General features: G+C 49.7%; 2 protein-coding genes across 2 annotated transcripts in view; one reads left to right on the top strand and one right to left on the bottom strand.

Annotated features, from left to right (window-relative positions):
• The window catches only part of cacna2d4a (calcium channel, voltage-dependent, alpha 2/delta subunit 4a), an 83,471-nt gene that overhangs the window by 22,234 nt on the left and 41,237 nt on the right, over positions 1-20,000 (top strand). The window contains exons 25-28 of the mRNA XM_086146091.1: positions 1,200-1,293; positions 1,618-1,710; positions 1,925-2,052; positions 4,344-4,412. Of these exons, the coding sequence (XP_086002217.1) occupies positions 1,200-1,293; positions 1,618-1,710; positions 1,925-2,052; positions 4,344-4,412 (384 nt within the window). The remainder of the gene's footprint in view (positions 1-1,199; positions 1,294-1,617; positions 1,711-1,924; positions 2,053-4,343; positions 4,413-20,000) is intronic.
• Positions 6,331-20,000, bottom strand: part of lrtm2a (leucine rich repeat transmembrane protein 2a) — a 20,786-nt gene continuing 7,116 nt past the window's right edge. The window contains exons 3-7 of the mRNA XM_086147284.1: positions 11,788-12,017; positions 11,275-11,400; positions 10,750-10,838; positions 9,810-9,967; positions 6,331-8,814 (exon numbers count right to left, since the gene is read on the bottom strand). Of these exons, the coding sequence (XP_086003410.1) occupies positions 8,303-8,814; positions 9,810-9,967; positions 10,750-10,838; positions 11,275-11,400; positions 11,788-12,017 (1,115 nt within the window). The 3' untranslated portion in view covers positions 6,331-8,302. The remainder of the gene's footprint in view (positions 8,815-9,809; positions 9,968-10,749; positions 10,839-11,274; positions 11,401-11,787; positions 12,018-20,000) is intronic.

The following is a 20,000-nucleotide window of genomic DNA, read 5'->3' as shown; positions in this document are numbered from 1 at the left end:
AAAAGCAAGAGTTGCTTTTTGCTCCCGGTTGTATGCCTAGCGCCTTGCACGACAGCTCGAACGCCGTTGGTAAATGGAAGGAGAATGGAGAGGTTCAGGGATGAGTCCATCAGAGGGACAGTACATGGAGATGTTCTCGCAATAACAGTCAAACTGAGATGGTTCTGACATGGACGAAGGGATGGAGAAGATGTGGGTAGAAGGAGGTTGGAACTGCTAGGCAGAAGGTCGAGAGTAGGGGTGGCAAACGTACGGCCCGTGGGCCGATACCGGCCCGCCAGGGGATCCAATCCGGCCCGTGGAACAAATATACATATTTCCAAAAAAATATGAAAAAATATTTCAACATCATGAACTACTTTTTAATGAAATGCAGTTAAATACATTTTTAAATAAAAATACAGTTCCTTTATTCTCTGCAAGCAGTGTTGTAGTCAGTGGCACAACACAATGTGACTCCGCATATGTGACTCTTACTTACAGTAATGCTACTTCCAGGTTTGTAAATAGTATTTTTACTTATAGTTAGAACTTTACCTGCTTTTCCATTGGCCCCGACAACCTCATCAGCAAGATGCCGATGTCAGAAAAGAGAAAAGTAGAGTGTTTGGTTTTGCAAGAAAAATGGACCACTTCTTATTTGTTTGTTGAGGTTAATAAGAGACCGGTATGCTTGGTGTGGATGCAGCAAGTCTTTGGTGCCACTGGGAGTCTCGTTTGGGGAAAAAATGCAACAAAATGCTCAGAGAACTGAAAAGTTCTCGGAGTTGTTGTTCATCATGACTTTTTTAAAGGAACGGTTCATTACAGATAAAGATGTTTGTAGTTGACCTGTTGTCCTTCACACTAAAACAAAGAAAAAATTTGGGAACGTTTGAATTACTTCAAGGTAATTACGTGATGATTTTACTGGTCCGGCCCCCTAGAGGTCTAGAGGATGTAGATGGAGGGGAGGAGGACAGGAAGCTGGTTGGTGTGAGAGGAGAAGATGCAGACCTGAGGGTTTAGATGGAGAACGGTGATTGGCTGAAGGCGGAAGCCAAAAAGAAATGAAGACCTTCGAGGACACGGATGTGACCTGGAGCTCCAACATTTTCACTCCTAGAATTTGATCATTTTTCATAAACGTCAACCACTGGATATCCGTATCTGCAGATGTCCTTCTCATTCATCTCGTCTTCTCTCCGTCCCATCTTCAGGTGACGAGCAGCTGCTGCAGCAGACCCTGTTTGACGCCGTGGTGACGGCTCCCATGGAGGCCTACTGGACCGCCCTCATGCTCAGCTCATCCGGGTGAATACACACACTCCTCATCAGATCTTATGGCGGCAACCAGACTTGAAGACGTTCCTCTTCATCCAAGATGGTCTTTCTGACTGGGGATTAGCTTAAAGGGTCCGGTATGTCAATGATAAGGCTAATGTGTGAAACTTGAGCTGAAGTTCAGGTGGAGACATCAGGACCTGGTTGGGCTTGTAGATATCTCCAGGTGTGTGTACCAAGTCAGCATGTGGTTGTCCACGGGTGGCCCGTCTCCAGGTGTAGGTGGACGGTGGAGTCCGGCTTTTGCCCGAAGCTGAGCTCAGCTCCCTTTGTTCCAACCTGTTCTTGTTCTAGCATGGACGAGGGGGTGGAAACCGCCTTCCTGGGCACCCGTTCGGGCCTCCTGAGGTTCCAGAGATACACCGGCATCGAAAAGAGAGTGGGCAAGTGAGTTGGAAAACAACACCAAGTTGACCCTCGATAGCATTCGCCATTTTATTAAAACACGAGTATGTCGCTCCAAGGACAGTTGGGCCTGCAGAGAACGCCTCGACACTTTTCCCGTCTCCTTGTATCTCCACCTCCCTCCTCCTCCTCCTTACCTGCCTCTTTGTTCCTCCAAGAAGTATCACTCCTTCACCCCGGCTGCGTCTCCCTGCAGGTCTTTCCTGACCTCCGCAGACAAGGAGAACATGTTCACCCTGGACCATTTCCCGGTGTGGTACCGCAGAGCGGCCGAGTACCCAGCTGGACAATTCCTGTACTACATGCCCAGGCAGGACACCAAAGGTACACACACACACACACACACACACACACACACACACACACACACACATACATACACACACACACACACCGCCTGGACATTAGTTTGTCCTTCGATCGCTCCCATATTTCTGCACAAAGTGTTTCAGGCTAATAACTGGTGTTACTGAGGTGCTGCAGAGGAAGCTCTCTGGTTGGTACCTTCAGCCTTTCAGCAGCTTTGAAGGGTCTGATAGAAGTTCTTTTCAGCTTCTCAGCATCTTTTTATTCACCGTACGGGGAATTAATGGTCACTGACATCATATTTAACATCACATCCTACTAACGCTTCACACAGCAGGTAGAGAAACAATCTGTTCACCCCCCTCTCTGCTATGGATGGACGGATATCCATATGTTTATGTTTATATTGTCTTTTATCATATTTGATGTTTACATCTTCGTATGTTGTCTTATATCGTCTTACATTGCTCTGACTTGTCAGATGAAGTCTTAGATGCTTATATCATCTTATTGTCTTCCATCATCTTATATTGTCTCATATAGTCTTATATGGTTATATCATCTTATGTTGTCTTATATCACCTGATATTGACTGATATCATCTTATTTCATCTTATATCGTCATATATGTTTATATCATCAAATATCGTCCAATATGTTTTTATTGCTTTCTATCGTCTTATATCACCTCATATTGTCTCATATAGTCTTATATGGTAATATCACCTCATATCATCTTGTTTCATCTTATATCCTCTTATGTTGTAATACGTAGTCTGATAAGTTTGTCTTCTTATATTGTCTTATATCACCTGATATTGACTGATCTATATCATCTTATATCGTCATATATGTTTATATCATCATATATCGTCGTATATGTTTTTATTGCTTTCTATCATCTTATATCATCTTATATTGTCTCATATAGTCTTATATGGTTATATCGTCTTATATTGTCTTATATCAACTGATATTGACTGATATCATCTTATTTCATCTTATATCGTCATATATATCTGTATCATCAGATATCCTCCAATATGTTTTTATTGCTTTCTATCGTCTTATATCATCTCATATTGTCTCATATAGTCTTATATGGTTATATCACCTTATATCATCTTATATTGTCTCATATATTATATGGTTAAATCATCTTATATCATCTTATATCCTCTTATATTGTAATACATAGTCTGATAAGTTTGTCAACTTATATTGTCTTATATCACCTAATATTGACTTATATCGTCTTATTTCATCTTATATTCTCTTATCTCATCCTATATGTTCATATCATCGTATATCATCATATTGTCCCACATGTTTTTGTTGTTTTCTATCGTCTCATATCATCTTACATCTTCTTGTATATTTGTATTATATTGCTTCATATAGTCTTATATGGTTATACAGGCGGTTCTCACGAAGTGACGACAACTCGGAGTTACCGCAGGCTTTACGATAATATTAAAATTTGCTCTGGCAGCGGAGTTGTACGTATTGTACGCGCTCAGCCGCGCTTAGAATTGGCCAATATTCATGCAAATGTAAACGTTAAAGAAAAAGAAAAGGTAAAATAGCACACAATAAATGGCTTATACATATGCAAATACCGACAAAACGGCTAAAGGAGGGACCTCTTGGAACGCAAACGCCTGTATCATCATCTAAATTCACCTTCTACCCTTTTACGTCGTCATAGGTAGCGTGACACGTTTGTCATCTCGTCTTTCGATGTTTCCGTCGTCTCCTAACCCCGCGCCTGCGCGCAGGCCTTCCTCGGGCCTCCGAGGCGGCAGCTTGAAGTTTATCTGTTGTGCTCAGACACGTTCAGGAGCTATGAGGCCGACTTTAGCGCCACCTGGAGGTCAGATGAGGTGGAGCTCCGGGCGAAGGAGGGAGGGAGGAAACACAGGGAGGAGGAGGAGGAGGGTAGAGGACCGCCGTTAGATTGTCGGCATGCTTCTTCTTCATCCTTGGATCTTCTCTCCTGGCCGTGTTTGGAAGCTTCTCGACCTCCCTGTCCCTCCCCGTCCTCCTTCCTCTGTCCTTCTTCATGCATGAGCAGTGAAGCTGCGAGAACCTCCTCTCTTCTCTGTTACATCACAATCCAGACCATCAGATCTCACCCTGCTGGCCCACACACACACACACACACACACACACACCTGCATGCAAGCCCTTGTGCATGCTTGGGAAAAAAAAAAAAAACGCTTCCTTCCCAAAATCACGGTTCTTTTTATGTTTATCTCTTTTTTATTTTGTTTTTTTTTTTGCTTCTCCTTACCTTGCTGCTCTCCCAGCAGGGAGGATCCTGGTCGCCACCACCGCCGTCACCGTGACCGTGGGCAAGAAGACGGCCATCGCCGGAGGTAGGACGACCCTCTTCCTGTCCGTCTCCTGCTCCTTATTGATTTGTGATTGATAGATCTGGCCTTCTGCGAGAAGAAGGATGGTTCTTTGCAAACATGGCGTCCTGACGTTCGCTGAATTGTGTTTGAGCGGCGGAGGTTGTTGGAGGGATTGTGTGTGGTGTCTTTGAACCGTAGTGCGCTGGGGTGAAGCAATGTGTGTGTGTGTGTGTGACACTCCAGCGCAGGTTTATCTGCATTTCACAGCTTTGGTTGAAATCGTCTCGGCGTGAAAATCGAGTTATTTTTCTTTCTTTTTCGGGAAATTGAAAAACAGCGAGACGGTGAATTCAAAATAGATGCTCCTCTGTTCCCCGTAATCCCGTGGCCCGATTCCTCGTCCTCCTGCACGCCAGGAGAGGTGAACATCGCCCTGACGCTAAGCCCTTGTATCTCTGGAGTGGCTTCTCCATTGCTAAGTCTCGTCAGAAGTTCTGCAACAACAACAACAGCGAGTTGTGTCCCAGAAGAACGTGTCCTACAGGTTCAGGGAGGTTTTGAAATCTCTGCTGGGGTTCATCTGCTTTGAGAACGTCGCGTTGGATTCACCATCGGCTCATTGGAGCTCGTTGGACTTTGTGAGACGCGTCACGTTCGAAACATCTGATCGGTTTGATCCGAATCTCCAGAAGTTGGTCTTCAGCGCAGAGGTTAGCTTCTCAGCCTGGTTGGATTCCCGCTTTCTGTGCAGAGTCTCCATGTTCTCCTGGTGTCTGCGTGGGTTCCTCAGGGTTCCTTCCACAGTCCAAACACATGGCTGGTGGCTGGAGGTCTCTGTGATGGTTCCAGGTTGAACCCCACTCTGAAAACCCTGATTGCAAGATCATGGATTCATGGATTCATGGATGAATATGTCCTCCTCATGTATCTTTGCAAGTCAATATCTTTAAAATGTGAGGTTTTTAATCCCTATGTCAGATGGAGTTGATGTACGTTGCATATGTTGCATATTCTCCAGAGTCTTGTGATGCACATGTGCATTTTGCATGTTCCTCCGTAACCTGCAATGAAACAATCACCCTGATTTACCCCGGCTGAACTCCGCGGCCAGTGAATGTCGACAGGGAACCTGTTCGACCTGCTTTCAGGGTCATTTTGAATCATCGCCTCGCCTCGTTTTATGTCTCGCGTCGCATCTGAGGGGGCGAGGCCTCCGCACGCAGGGGGATCATTTCCCCAGAGGAAATACGCTCGAATAAATGTGGATGTAAACACTGTGTGTGTCAAAACAAACGCCATAAACCTGATTTAGCCAGCAGTTGACGCCGCAGTACCGCCGGCGGCCGCTGGAGGGCGCTGTTTCTCCAGATTCCATCCGCAGCCTCCCTGGCTGCTCAGGCCGTGTTTAGTTCTCATCTTGTCAGATTTGATTTATCTTCCCGTGGCAGGGATTTGTAAGAATGTGTTTGCTCTGAAATCAGCCATCAGTGGTTTAAGAAGGGAAGAAAGCGGTTTCTTCTGGTCCGAGGCTCAGCGACGGATTAGCGCACCTCTGCAGCGGAGCTGTCGGGCCGTATGTAAATAAACCCTCAACACTCCCGTGTTGACAGAGTCAGACCGTGGGGGAACTACGGCGGGGGAGATAAGAGGGGGAAATTAAAACGGGAGCCGGGGAAGGAGTGTAGAAAGAGACGGTAGAGAAAAAGGGGCAAACGGACAAAACCGACGGCGGCGGAAAAGATAAATGCAGGCGACCGACGTGAGAAGAGATAGAAGAAGAGCTCTTCCCCTCTTTTACCAGTTTATAGGCTAACAGGCTAAACCGGCGTCGTTTTCATCACGTAGCGGGGAGTTTAATAAGCTCACAGTTCCTATGGTAACTGACTTCTTCCGGGGCGGCGTGCCTCGCCTCGGGACCGGCCGGGAGTTACGACCCGCCTGAGTGTGATATGTCTTTATTTGATTCGATGCATCTGCAGCGGGATATGCTTCGTTAGTCATCATGTCACCATCATAGCAAGAATAATAACAACACACCGCGGGATCACGGGCGACGCTCGTGGCCCCCTCGGTCGTCACGGTAGCGGCGGGTACACGTCGCAAACCCGGAACGTATTACTCGTAACACACACAGGCTATAGGAGGGTTCATCTGGCTAGCTACCGAGCACGAGATCTGCGGATCGGGGGGGGGGGGGGGGGGGGGGGGGGCGGGACGGCGGCGTTTCCGCTTTCGTGGACAGAGTTCGGCCGAATATTTGAGCGCCGTCGACAGCTTGTCGCTCTCTTTCGTTATGAATCCGTCTCCTGATGTGACCGGACGTGGCTGGGAGTTCTTTTGCGATGTTCTTTTGCAGGGTGATTGGAAGCCGCTCGGGCCGAACTCTCTCCGCCACTCCCGCGGAAACGCCGCCGGAGCACGAGTAAATGAACGGGACTGACGGACACCCGGGAAAAACGTAGAGAACACAACAAACGGAGAGCCGTGGAACAAACACTTCTACGGGGGGGCGCCGGGCCCGCGTCCTCTATATCTTAAACACCGATATGGTCAAACACGTTTACTACAGGCTGCCAATTTAAAAACAGGGAACCAATCGGAGGAGAGCGATATCCAACGGGAGCTGTTGAATGAAGGCGATGCCCCCCCGTTCCTAAACCACCAGCAGCGGCGGTGGCGGCGGCTGCTGCTACCCATGAACTGTTTTGACTCGGAGGGAGCGCTAACGTCACTCCTCCGCAGAAGCCCGTGACAGACGTAATCTTTGGCAGTGACACGTTCATAATAACGCAAACCTCCATTGCATATTGCGGGCCGACGGAGGCGGGGATGGATGGGAGAAATAAAGGTGGAGGTCTGTGAGATAGAGTGATGAGAACTTTCCATAAATAGCACTGGATGGGAAGATAAGGGGATAAGAAAAAAAAAAAAAAAAAAGGAGGAGGGGGGATAGCAGCGTCTTTTTGTTTAATCCCTCGTTCCTTATAATCCGTCACGGGGTAAATGGTCCGTTTTGGACGGGAGGGGGAGGAGGGGGGTCGATCGGGGAGATAAAGTGCAGGAGTCTGAAGGATTTGTAGTCCTTAGATGGGTTTTGTAGTCCTTCTGCGTGCCGGCGTCCCTTCCGCGACACGGTAGCAAAAAAGAGGGTAAAAACAAAGATGGAGTGAGCGAGATCCTTCCGGATTCAGTCTGAGACACTGAGGGCGAGGAGGGGGAGGGGGGATCTTGTAGGTCCTGAGAAGATCCAGAGAAGAGCTGGTCCAGAGGGAGTCGGGCTCCTGCGTTCACGGGTTTAGAAAAGCTTCGGTGTGACGCAGGTCAAGGCGTCTCCCGGCGCCGCCGAGAGGTTTCACTACATAATTATGACATCTTGCCCGGAACCCGGGAGGGTTCGAACACCGGAGGGGCGGTCGGGTTGGAAGAGGAGGAGGAAGCCTGGGGGGGGGAGGCTCGGCGCCGCTCGCCGTCAACGCCGTCACGGCGAAGAACCAAGTCCAACAAGTCGGGTTTTATCGTCCCGTTAGCGAGAAGCTAAACGGCGCGAACGACACGTTTTCAAGGAGATAAACTATTTATCTTCTAGCAGATATGATGGGAGGTTCAGCAGCAACAGCGGCAGCTGCGGGTGGAGGTGGTTTGCAGGCGTGTCGGAGGGATGATTGATACCAGAAACTGCAGGGAGAACGCAAAGTAAAGGATCAGTTGTGTGTGTGTGTGTGTGTGTGTGTGTGTGTGTGTGAGCGTTATGTAGAGGGACAGAGAGGGTGTAAAAATAGAAGGAGGACAAGGAAAGTAAGACGAGAAAGTGGGGAAAAGGTGGAGGGGAGACGCTGCGGCTGAACGCCCGGGACGACCTTTGACCTCTCTCCTCTTTGAGCCCTTTAAACGTCCGCCACCCTCTCCGACCTTCAGGCCACAGAGGAAATCTGTTTCTCCTCCCTGTCGTCGCCGTCCGCCTCGCCGTCGCCCATGAGCGGCTGCCTCTTCTTCAGCTCCCTCTGGTACTTCGCCATGAGCGAAGCGTAGATGCAGCCGTACGCCGCCGCCGCCACCATCATGATGCAGACGATGCCGCACACCACGCCGGCGATCACCACCGTGCCGATGGCGCGCCGCACGCTCACGGGTCGGTAGCGGGTGCGGGCGCAATCCGGAGCCGCCTCCCCGCCGCCTCCGGCTCCGCCTCCGCCGCCCGCGTTGGGCGATGCCTCGTCGCCGTTGTCGGAAAGCGGCGTGGGGTTCGGGGCGCCCCGTCCGCAGGGGGCGCCGCCCCCCTGCCCGGACCGCCCGCCCTCCCCGCCGGCGCCGTTCTCGTCCGCGAGCTCCAGGCAGTAGTTGAACATCTCCACCGGGACGCCGCGGATGTCCCGCCCACGCAGGTCCTTGGGCAGCGTGCACTCCATCGCATCCACCTTCCCCCCTGCAGGACACACCGGGGCGGGGGGGCCTTTATGGACACACTCCTGCACCGCCAATTAACTTAGAGCGGCGGTGAAAGATGGAAATGGAAGGCGGCTGTGCCAACACGAGGATGAGTCATACATCTTCACACACACACACACACACACACACACACACACACACACACACACTGTCGTGCCCTCTAAGTTGGAGATAGACTCAACTGAGCTCTTCTATAATACATGATGGGACATGCTAAGCTGCTGCTAGCGTGTGCTAAAGAAGGAAGCTACTGGTTCCCAGGGGTTGGGCAAAGTGTGTGTGTGTGTGTGTGTGTGTGTGTGTGTGTGTGTGTGTGTGTGTGTGTGGAGGGGAGCTGGGTCTTTCCGAAGCTGTTCATCTGAGATTTGAAAAAGCGACAGAAAACAATTACATGGGTGGTGTTTGGCCCTACGGATGCTTTTTATGGCGTTGCCTGATAAAACAACCCTGTTCTGCAAATGGCTTTCTGTGTGTGTGTGTGTGTGTGTGTGTGTGTGTGTGTGTGTGTGTGGTTTCAAGCTTCTTCTTTTTTTTGCATTCTACTCCCAGCCCTTGAACCGCTACGCCCGTTCTTCCACGCTCGACTACAACCGTGTTTACGTAATCCCTCATCCCCCTCCCTTTCCGTCACCGTGACGATTATCGAATTAAAAGTGTGTGTGTGTGTGTGTGTGTGTGTGTGTGTGTGTGTGTGTGTGAGGAGGCCGAACGAGACGGCGGAGTGGAGGCGCTTCATTAGCGGGGCAGCTGAGGCCTGAGGCGGTGAGGTGAATGTGGATTTTTTTTTTTTTTTTTTTTACACATGAAGGGAGAGAGGAGAGCATCTGCGCTTATCTGACGTACCACTCAACACACACACACACGGTAGGCTGACCACGCCGTCACACACTGACGTAACGAGAAGATGAGCGGTAATGGTGCAGGAAAGGCCCTCCGCTCCGCTAATCAAACGCACCCTTTCCGTGCACTGACCTCTGTACAGCAGCCACTCCATCCAGTGCTTGAAGTCCCGCAGGTTGCAGTCGCATTCCCAGGGATTGTGTCCCAGCTCCAGGTGCTGAAGGTTGGCGAGCGGCTCGAACGCCGCCCGCTCCAGGCCGTGCAGCCGGTTACCCGCTAAGGAAAGCCGTCTGCGGGACGGACGACAGCATTGCATACAAATCACTTTTCTCGTTCATCATAAAGAAAGGGGTGTTAAACTTATTTTCATCGAAGGGCAACGTGTAACGGTAACAGTAGAAATGGAACTCAATGTAAAATTAATGTAACTCCTCCTGGATGTTACGTAATGTTACTCAATTTATGACCCTTTGACCCAAAATGTTATACATGCATTTGAGTAGATCTAAAAACAATGTTTACAAGTTGCTTTGTGACAAAGCTAGCTTACGCTGCTTCGCAGTTTGGATTCTAATTCTCGAATTTTTTGTTTTTACGAAAGGCTAACTTTAGCATACTTAGCTCAATATGTAGATTTTACTACTGTGTAAGACACACCAGTTTTACACCTTGTAGCACGAACATGCATTGGCCTTCCCATCTTTCTTGAAACTGCCTTCCATCTGCAGCAACTTTTCTCTCCCCGGACATTTTGGGATCATTTATATTCCCAAATTCCACATGTTAGAAACGGCATTGACTTGGATCCACTGCGCTGTAATGGCGGGACGCCGTCACAAATTGTGGGAAATGTAGTTTATTGTCAATGCATGTGTTTGACTTGTTTATGTCAAGACAAACTTTTAAGATTTTTGCAGGCAGCATAAAATGAGGCAAACAACCATCACACTCTCATTCACACGTCAAATATTTAGGCAACCATCACTGATTCATCATAAAGAGACATAAAGTCCACACACACACGTCGTTGTGTATGTGTGTGTGTGTGTGTGTGTGTGTGTGTGAGTCTCACCTGAGGCTCTGCAGCTCGTCCAGGAGGCCCAGAGGCACCGAGGAGAGGCCGTTGAGGGACAGGTCCAGGTTCTGGAGGCTCCCCAGACCCTGGAGGATCGACGCGACATGAGTTCGTTCCCGTCACGCTTCCCGCGCGCCGACTTTCCGAGCCAAGTCTCGCTTCCGAAGCTAACTCCAATTACCGAATCCGTCCGGGGTCTGGGATGAAGCGGCGACACGCGCTCGACGGGTAAATCGTCTATTAGTAATTTAGCGGCTGGAGAGCGGCTCCATCGCTCCCGCCGTTGGCCGTTCTCCAGAGCGAAGTCCGTCGAGGTAAAACGCCGCCGCTCCTCCGCGGAGAACCGACTGATTTAATGAAACATCACGTAGAATACGGCGCGGCCAAACAGCCAAACAGATTAAGTTTGGAGACGGATTATGTTATTAGTCCTAAGTGCCACATAAAAATCCAGCTGGTCGTCCTGCGCGACCCGACCGCTGAAATAACAGCCTTCCGGCTCCATTAAAGAACAGCTCCTACCTGGAAGAGGTCCCTCTCCATCACCGTTAAGGAGTTGTTGTGGAGGCTCAGCCTGGTCAGGTTGGACATTTCTTTGAATAATCCCGTCGGCAAGTTGTCCAGGTAGTTGTTGGAGAGGTCCAGCTCCTGGAACGTATGACGCAAAAAGGCCCATGAGATCACCTTGACAGATTCGCCGGTTTCTCCGTTCTGCACGTCTGCGGGGAGGCGACGCTCCTCCTCGCGCCGAGGAGAGGAAACGGAATTGCGAATCGGGGCCGTTAGGATGCAAATGAGCGGCGAGTCGTGAGGGAATATCGATACAAATGGAATCGGCGTTTCCGTCGGCCTTCAGGAGGGCACGGCTTTCTGTCGTAATTTGTGTTTCGTCTTTCTGGCGGCGAAGGGACGCCGATTTGTGAGGGGGGCGGCGAAAATTCTCATCGCGGCGGCGTAGCCGGTGAAATGAATTAATCCCGACCGGGAAAAAAAAACAAACAAAGGATCTCGAAGGAAAAGTTTGCCGTTCCTGACCTCCACGGAGGAGAGGTTTGCGAAGGCGGACGCTCCCAGGGAGGCCAGCTTGTTGTTGGCCAGCAGGAGGGCGCGGCTCCCCGGGGGCAGGAGGTGCAGCGGCGGCAAGGAGGAGAGGCCGCGGCCTCCGCAGTCCACCGCCATCCCGTCCACCGAGCAGAGGCAGGGGGGCGGGCAGGACCAGGACGGCGGCGGCAGCGACGCCAGCAGGCAGAGGGCGGCGAGGAAGACTGGAGGAGGAGGATAAGATAAGATAAGATAAGATAAGATAAGAACAACTTTATCAATCCCGAAGGAAATTGTTGTGCCAGAGTTACAGAAAATATAACAGTCATAAATAATAAAAAGAAGAAAAAGGCAGAATTAGAAATAAAAATAAACTATAAACTATAAAGTGTCTAAGTGAAACTATAAGTGTCTTAGTAAACAAGTGATAAAACTATAAGTGTCTTAGTAATGAGTGAGGTAAGGAGTGCACAATAGTATGATAAAAGGAAAAATTGTAGTGTAGCTGTTATGAAATGAAATGTTGCACAGTTCTGAATATTGCACAGTGAAATGAAATATTGCACAGTTTTTGTTTTTTTTTTAGGTTAAAGATATGTTTTTATGGTTGCCGTCGGCTGAATGGAGAGGAATTAAAAAGTCTGATCGCCTCAGGGAGGAAAGACCTCCTGTGGCGTTCAGTGGAGCTCAGAGGAGCTCAGAGGAGGACAGGGGTTGGTTAGTTCTTGTTCTGTGGAAAGAAGGTGTGTTCAAGGGCGAAACATCCGGAGAGCGCCGTAAAAAAAAACGCGTTCGGGGTGTTTTTCCGACGCGCGTGATGTTTTTGTTTTGGAGCGGCGGCGGTGAGGCCCGTTAGCGAGGCGTTGCTAACGCCTGCACAGGCTGCTAGACTCTCCAACATCTCTGGTTCTTTCTGAGTCACGGAATCACTCCTCCTCTCTCACCCTTTATTGGTGTGTGTGTGTGTGTGTGTGTGTGTGTGTGTGAGTGTGTGTGTGTTCACATTTGTATGCGCCGTGCTTGGTGTCTCCCCGAGCAGCCCTCGTGAGGAGCTCCCCTCTATTTCATTGTCATTTCACAATCGTCCCCCCGCAGGGTTTCTGCTCATTATTTTTATGCTTTTTTTTTTTAATTTAATGTCATCTCTCCTCTTTTATTCTCTTTCAAATCCCCTCGTGCGACTTCTCATCTGTTTCTAGATTTGTTGATCTTTGATCAAAGCTTCGTGCTCAATGTCGTGCATTCATTATCCGTCGCTGTCACGCTGCAGCCGGGTTTGGGGGCGGGGACCGGAGCCTGTCTGGGCTCTGATTGGCCGAGACGCGGGGTTTTCCTCGGGTCACATGGTCGGGGTCTCCACTGAACCATGACCTTCTGTCACGTGACGAAGGGAGAACATGGAGACTCCAACCAGGCACCTTCATTGTGAAGCTCCGACTACTTTGTTTCTCCGGCGGAGGTCTGAGCTTCACCTTCGCTTCATCCGGAAACGTCCGCCTTCCAAACCCCAGACGCCGACGCGCCTCCTTTCCTCGCCGTGACAACAACCATCGCCTCCACGGCGGATTTTCATAGCTTGCATCATCTGCATATTATTAGCCTCCGTTCTGCTGCGCCGGTGCTTTTCTACCCCCGTTTGTTTTTCCGTTCTCCTCTCCTTCCTAAATCCGTGCGCTGCCGTGGTGGCATCCAAAGCTTGTCATCTGCTCGGTGCAGTGACCGCGAAGAAGCGAAACCCGCTCTTTGTCGACGCGACGCGCTCGGGCGCTCGTCCCGCCGGCGCCATTCCACCATGAGTTAGAGCTGCGCGGAAGCAGGAACTCGCAGGAGACCGTTTACCAGCAGAGAATTAGCAGGTCAGATCTTATGGAATCACAAGCAGCTCTGGATCTCACTCTTTGAAGCCCAGCTGCAGAGACCTTTGGATAGATTATAGCAATTATAACAGCAGCGCTAGCAGCTACATGCTAATAGCCGTTTATTGTCATATGTGCAGGTTGGAAAGTCATTTCCCCGTGCAATGAAATTCTTAATTCCTGTCCACAGTGAAGCCAGATATGAAGCAAAAGGGTAAAAAATCAATAAAATTATAATAATATGTAGCAGAGAATTGTGATCTGTAGTGATGTTTGCAGATGACATAGCGATGTGTAGAGCAGAGAAGAGGTGGAGGAACATCTAGAGAGGTGGAGGTATGAAGGTTAGTGTGAAGGAGGGGAACCTGGGAGGAACGGAGAGGATAAAGGGAGTGGAGATCAAGAAGGTGGAGGATTTTAAGGACTTCTGGTCAACGAAGGAAGGAAGGAAAGTGTGGAAAAGAGGTGAAGAAACCGGTTGGAATGGGTGGAGAAACACGTCAGATAGACGAACATCAGCCAGAATGAAAGGACAGGTGGAGGAGACGCTGGTGAGATGTTCTACAAACACTGACAACGACCAAAATCAACAGGATGTGCAAGTTAGCAAGCCCAGATAGGTAGCAAAAAAAAAAAAAAAAAAGATAAATAAAGAGCATCATATTGCGAGGAGATGTAAACATCATTTTCACGGGATGTTGAAAAAGTGCAGATTGGGATCTTAAAAGTTGTTGGCAGCTTTGGCCGAGCAAACTCACTCCCGTCTCGCTAACTTCAACGCTAAAACCGACGCCGTTTCATCAACGGCCTGAAATACAGCACGGTGACGCTCAGGAGGCACCCGGGAGGGTTCGGCGGCGTCGGATTCCCCGGGTTTCTCCGATGGAGCGTTTGGAGGAGAAGCTGAGATGTTACACAACCATCAACGCGGAGAGGACTGTATTTATTTAGCAGGTTAAATAAGTCACGTAGCTTTCGCTTCCTCCTCCTCTCCTTCCCTTCCCTCCCAACATCTATGAGTGGTTTTAGCCGCTCTCCTCGCGGAGGAGGCGGTTGTTGTTTCGGCTTATTTTAGCCGCTTCAAATCCTCTCTCTTTCTGCTGGAGAGGAACACGTTCAGGGGTTTTCTAGGCCTGATAAGTGGAAAGTGGTTCTGCAAGGCTTAAAATCAGCCTAAACACACTTTGGCGTGAATCTTTCATGGGAATCCCCCCCCCTGCCCCCCCACCCCCACCTCGCTCCGGGGTGGAGAACGAGCGGCGCTAAAACCCGGGGTAGATGTTGCAGTTGGATGGAGGTCCGGGCCGAAGCTTCAGGAGATGCACGGGGATCTCCAGACTTCAAGATTCATTTATTGTCACATGCAAACAGTTTAAAAACATGTTTCCACGCACGGTGAAATTCCTACTTTGCTGTGCATTTGGAGTGGAAGCTTAATAAATATGATGATAAATATAAATATAAACAGTGGCAGAGCAGGAATTACTCTCATGTTAATGGGGGTTTGGATTTGGCAGTGTGTGTGTGTGTGTGTGTGTGTGTGTGTGTGTCCGACCGTCACGTAGCTGACCTTGCCGACGAACCACCATCTTTGACCCCATGCAACTCGTTTATAGGTTCACCTGAACCCTCATTTTCCCGCACACACACACACACACACATACACACACACACACACACACAGAAGGATGTTTGACACGGTCGCCTAGGCAACGCTGCCCCGACAACTCTGGGGCATCAGCTGTCTGTAAGCGTACACCGCGGGGGCCCTCCGGGTGTCACTGGACCCGGCCGCCATGTCGTCACCGGGGGCGCTTCTGTTATCGAGCCCCGTCGCGTGTTTGCGGAGGCCAAGCTGTTTTTTCCGTGCGCGCCACAGACGCCGCCGCGATCGCTTTACAAGGACGACCAGCTGCTCTCCGCGAAGGAAAACACACGTCCAGAACTTCCTCGCCCTGTGGGTTCAGAACGCCCAGCATCGCTTCACCTTCTCATGCAAAAGCCAAATATTTAGCCAGTATTAGCGTCGGTCGCTTGTTGACATTGACATAAAACCAATATCTCATTGTTGTCCAACACAATGTGCCCTCTCCCTCCACACACACACACACACACACGCGCACATACACACTCCGGCCTGTTTACAATGCAACAATGGCGTTTGTGAAATTTGTCCGAGGCTAATCGCCCTGCAACCTGACACTTTGCTCGCTCAGTTTGCAGATAGAAAATAGCCAGCACATTTGTATGTGTGTGTGTGTGTGTGTGTGTGTGTGTGTGTGTGTGTGTGTGTGTGTGTGTGTGTGTGTGTAAACACACTTGGAGTGGTGTAACATCCCAGTGTGTATGCAGGTGCCTGGCAGAGCTCCCCACCTGTGGTCATCATATCAACGTACTGCAAGATAAGTTCAACACTGGCAAGTTGGAGGCGTTACCATAGCAACCGACTTCTCTGGACAATGTGTGTGTGTTGGAGGGGATTAGGGAGAGAAGTTTATGGACTTAAACGATGGTTGTTTTTTTTTAACCCACATTATCTCTCACACACTGCCTCCCCACTTGACTCTCAGGGACGCATGCACTCACTCACACACCCACACACACACACACACACACACACACACACACACAATGACACTCCCGCTGCCATTCCCTTCCCCCCCATCTCCCCTATGACGAATTCCACATCCTTGTAGACGACAAGTGTGTGAGATGTCGCCGATTTTCTCGAAAATGATGCTCGCTCAGCGTCGATTCACGGACACACACACACACACACAAACACACACACACATTTAGCTTTTTGACTCTTTGGTGTTAGAACCCCTGCTTTGTGCCGTGTGTGTGTGTGCATGAATGAGCGAGCGGACGTTTCCACCCCACAGTCCAGACCCTGACGTTCCGCTCCTGTTCTTACTTTGGCTATAAAAGCATTTCCTGTCAGGGAAAGCGAGCGGCGTGGGTGAAAGCGAGCAGAACCCTTGTCCGTGTCTGCGTTCCCCGTGTTCCCGGGCGGGAGGCGAGGCACGGACACGCCATGCGCGCCGAGCGCGAGCAAGTGTCCGCATGAATCATGCACAGCTGGAGAAGGTCACCTCGCCAGCATAAATCCAACTCTGACATGGTGCTCTAAGCCAAGCTGACACGCCACCGCCGCCGCCGCCGCCGCCGCATCATAAACTTTAATTCCTAGATCGCTAGTGTTACAAGAGCGGGGGCGGGGGAGCGCACGGGTCAAACAGCAGATAAAAATATCAGCGGAAAAAAAAACACGAGAGGTTCTGAAAACGTTGAAGAACGTTTGAGAACCTCTCAAATCACCCGCGGAGCTCCGAGGTCTGAAATATCCACCGCCGTGCAAGAAATGACCAGATGTACCTCAGATTTCCTTCTTAGACGCTTTCAGATCGCGGCCGAGCAGCTGTCGCCGCGTGTATTTAACCCGGGCGCCGCTCCAGAACCAAAATGCTGCCACACACACACACACACACACACACACATTGATTGAAAAGCTCAACCACCTACTGACCCGGTGCCGCCGCGGCTTCGCTAACGCTCAGACCCGCTGTGAAGCGAGGACTTGTATCGAGCAAGATGTGCGTTTGGCTGCGTTCCCGCGGCGGCCCGGCTCCAGCCCTGAGTCACCCAGCCGCCGCCGCCGCCGCCGCCGCCGCCGCCGCCGCCAGCATTATGCAGCAGAACGTCGCCGTATTGTGGCGCCGCTCCAAACACACAGCGCCAAAAACAAACCTCGACTCGTTCGTTCTCTCCTCCCGCCCTCGCTGCTTGTAAACTTCTCTTTCCCTGGTTCTGTAGAAGACCTGCTCAACATGTCTTCCGGCTTTGGTCGAAACCTCGTAACCTGCACCTCAACACCCGCTGGACTCCTGGCCTCTGATTGGAGGAGGGACAAACGTGCATGTTTGTATCCATGGATAGTGAAATTTAAGAAAATGTCTTTTACGAGCTAACGTGCTATTTGGATTGCGCTTTAGAAATGTAGCCGGTTCGTCACGATTTGTTGAAACTGCGTCCCGTCCTCCTCGTGTCTTGTATCTGAGAAGGTCGTCTGTGGAGCTTCTCAGTCGTCCAGGTGACGGTGAATTCTTGTCCAAATCTTCTTGTCGTGGCAACTGGACTTGAGTTTCTTCCCTTGAAGACGTTTCAGCCCTCATCCCAGAGGCTTCCTGGCTTCTAACGACCTGCGGAGAGTTTCCCGATAGAAGCATCGGGATTTTGGGCAGGTCCAGGTTATGGTTTGTTTATCTTTATTTGTTTGTTTATCTATTTGATAGGATTTATTGGATTGGTCCACTCAAATAGTTTTGGCCTGGTTTAAAGTATGAAAATCCTTTGTACATCTGTGCTTTCTTAGCACAGGATTTCTAATTTTATTTATTTTTCTGACTTGAAAAGTTGGTCCGGCTAGTTGTAGTACTCCGGCTAGCTGCGGCGGTCTAGCTAACATCGGTAATGGCGGCTCGTTGTGTAAATGGAAGAGTTGTTATGCTACTGGTGGTGACCTTGGTTGGAACAAAACATCAACTCTGTTGGATTACCTGGATTGAAATGCTAAAAGTTGAAGCCAGACAAAGGAACCTGTTGGATCACATGGATTGAGGCTCAGGTGGAAGTTCTGGTTCTGGTGGTGGGTCTTTTCTGGTTGTTTGGAGGCTGCAGAAGGTCCTGGTCCATGGTCCTTGGTATTGATCCCAGCGTTGTACGTTGATGCAAGGTCTTGTCTGAGGCCCCCTCACTGTTTTGGCAAAGACGGCTTCAACCATCTGTCTTCTCTGGACAGCATATGGACATTGCTTTCTTCAAAAGAACGTCCCTTGTCCTTCAGGCGGAGATGGACCGCAGAGGCTCTCCGGTGTTGGTTTTAGCAGAGGTTGTTCGGTCTTTCCAATGTCTTCTGTCCTGCCGTTCGGTCCTTGGCGTGCAGCAGTTTTTGTCTCGTATGTGATATTTGTTGATGACTCTTCGGAGTTTCTCCATAACACCAGCAGCACACGGTATGACGATGTTCTTTGGTTTGTTGTTGTCTACCTCCTGTTCTACCTTCCTGTGTTTGGTGGTCTCTGATTTTACAAGCTAAGAACCGGGGCGGCAGCTACCAGAGCTTCAGCCTCACGGCGAGAAGCCTGGATTCCCAGAGGGGGTCTTTCTCTGTGTTCGTTGGAGACCCGATATGTCCGGACGTGCGAATGGTTGCGCTGAAGAACCTCAACCCGCCAATTTAATTTGCTCTTTGACTCCGTTCGTCAAATCGGATCAGTATTTCCATTGGAAATCGATATAAACCCCATTGATCTGTTCTCCAGCACCGAAAAGCTGCTGCACTGTTTGGAAACTTTGTTATGGGTTTTGTTATTTTGGGCTAAAAATACAGAAAGGAATGAAAGATAACCTTAATTATTGTTGTTTTGCTGTTCTTTCTCTTCTTGCCAGTATTTGCACTTTGTGTTTCTTTCAGTAAATCAGCAGAAGTAAAGCTATCTGGCAGATGAGACCCTCGCTAATGCTAATGCTAATGCTATCTCCAGCTAGCTGTCCTTCATTAATCCAAACTAACTAACACTTTTGTTCTTCTGGTAAGTAGTTGGAGCTTTACTTGGACTTGAGACATTTGCGTCGTTAGCGTGGTCGCCCCTTTAGCCACATCGGCCATCTTTAGCGCAAATTCGTTCTCCAGGATCGTACAGATGGTGGACTAAGCCCGGGTTCCACGACACGAGAGGGTGAATGGTTGGATTTCTCAGCATGACGTGCGAGAGAATGAGAAAAGCGCAAGTTTAGAGAACGAACGCAATGAAAGAATGAAAGAATGAACGACTGAACGACGATCTTTCTGCCGACGACGGCGTCGTTTGTCGTGCGGTTCCTCAAGAAGCCCACGGACCAACGACGTTTCGAGATCTCCATGTAAACAGAAATATTCCAGTGTGTCTGAAACATCTCGGTCCATGTTTTCTCGAGTAGCTTTAACGCCCTGGATTATTTATTTTGGTTTGTCAACGCCGCCCACACCTCGGCTACCGTCGCCCGCATGTGACGCTCGCACTCCAAGCATCTGGAGCTGAGATGGATTGAAAATTTTGCAACATCCTTTGTGCAATTCACGTTGTTGTAATTTACTTCAGGCGCAAAGTGCCGGTATTTCCCTTAAGAAATAATTTAATCTAGCACTGCACACACACACACACACACACACACACACACACACGCATAGGTACAGCCGTCGCATCCGTTGCTATGCCGCCCGTTCTTTGCCGGTTTGTGTTCGGTGCACCCATGTTGTGAAATGGGAGACAAGGGAGGAAAAGGAAACAACCTTTAGGCAGCTCTGCT

This window comes from Fistularia commersonii, chromosome 5 (assembly GCF_037954325.1).
Source record: "Fistularia commersonii isolate RoL2024-O1a breed Wild chromosome 5, RoL_Fcom_v1.0, whole genome shotgun sequence".
In the NCBI taxonomy this organism is placed as follows: domain Eukaryota; kingdom Metazoa; phylum Chordata; class Actinopteri; order Syngnathiformes; family Fistulariidae; genus Fistularia; species Fistularia commersonii.
This window is presented reverse-complemented; position numbering and strand designations above follow the sequence as displayed.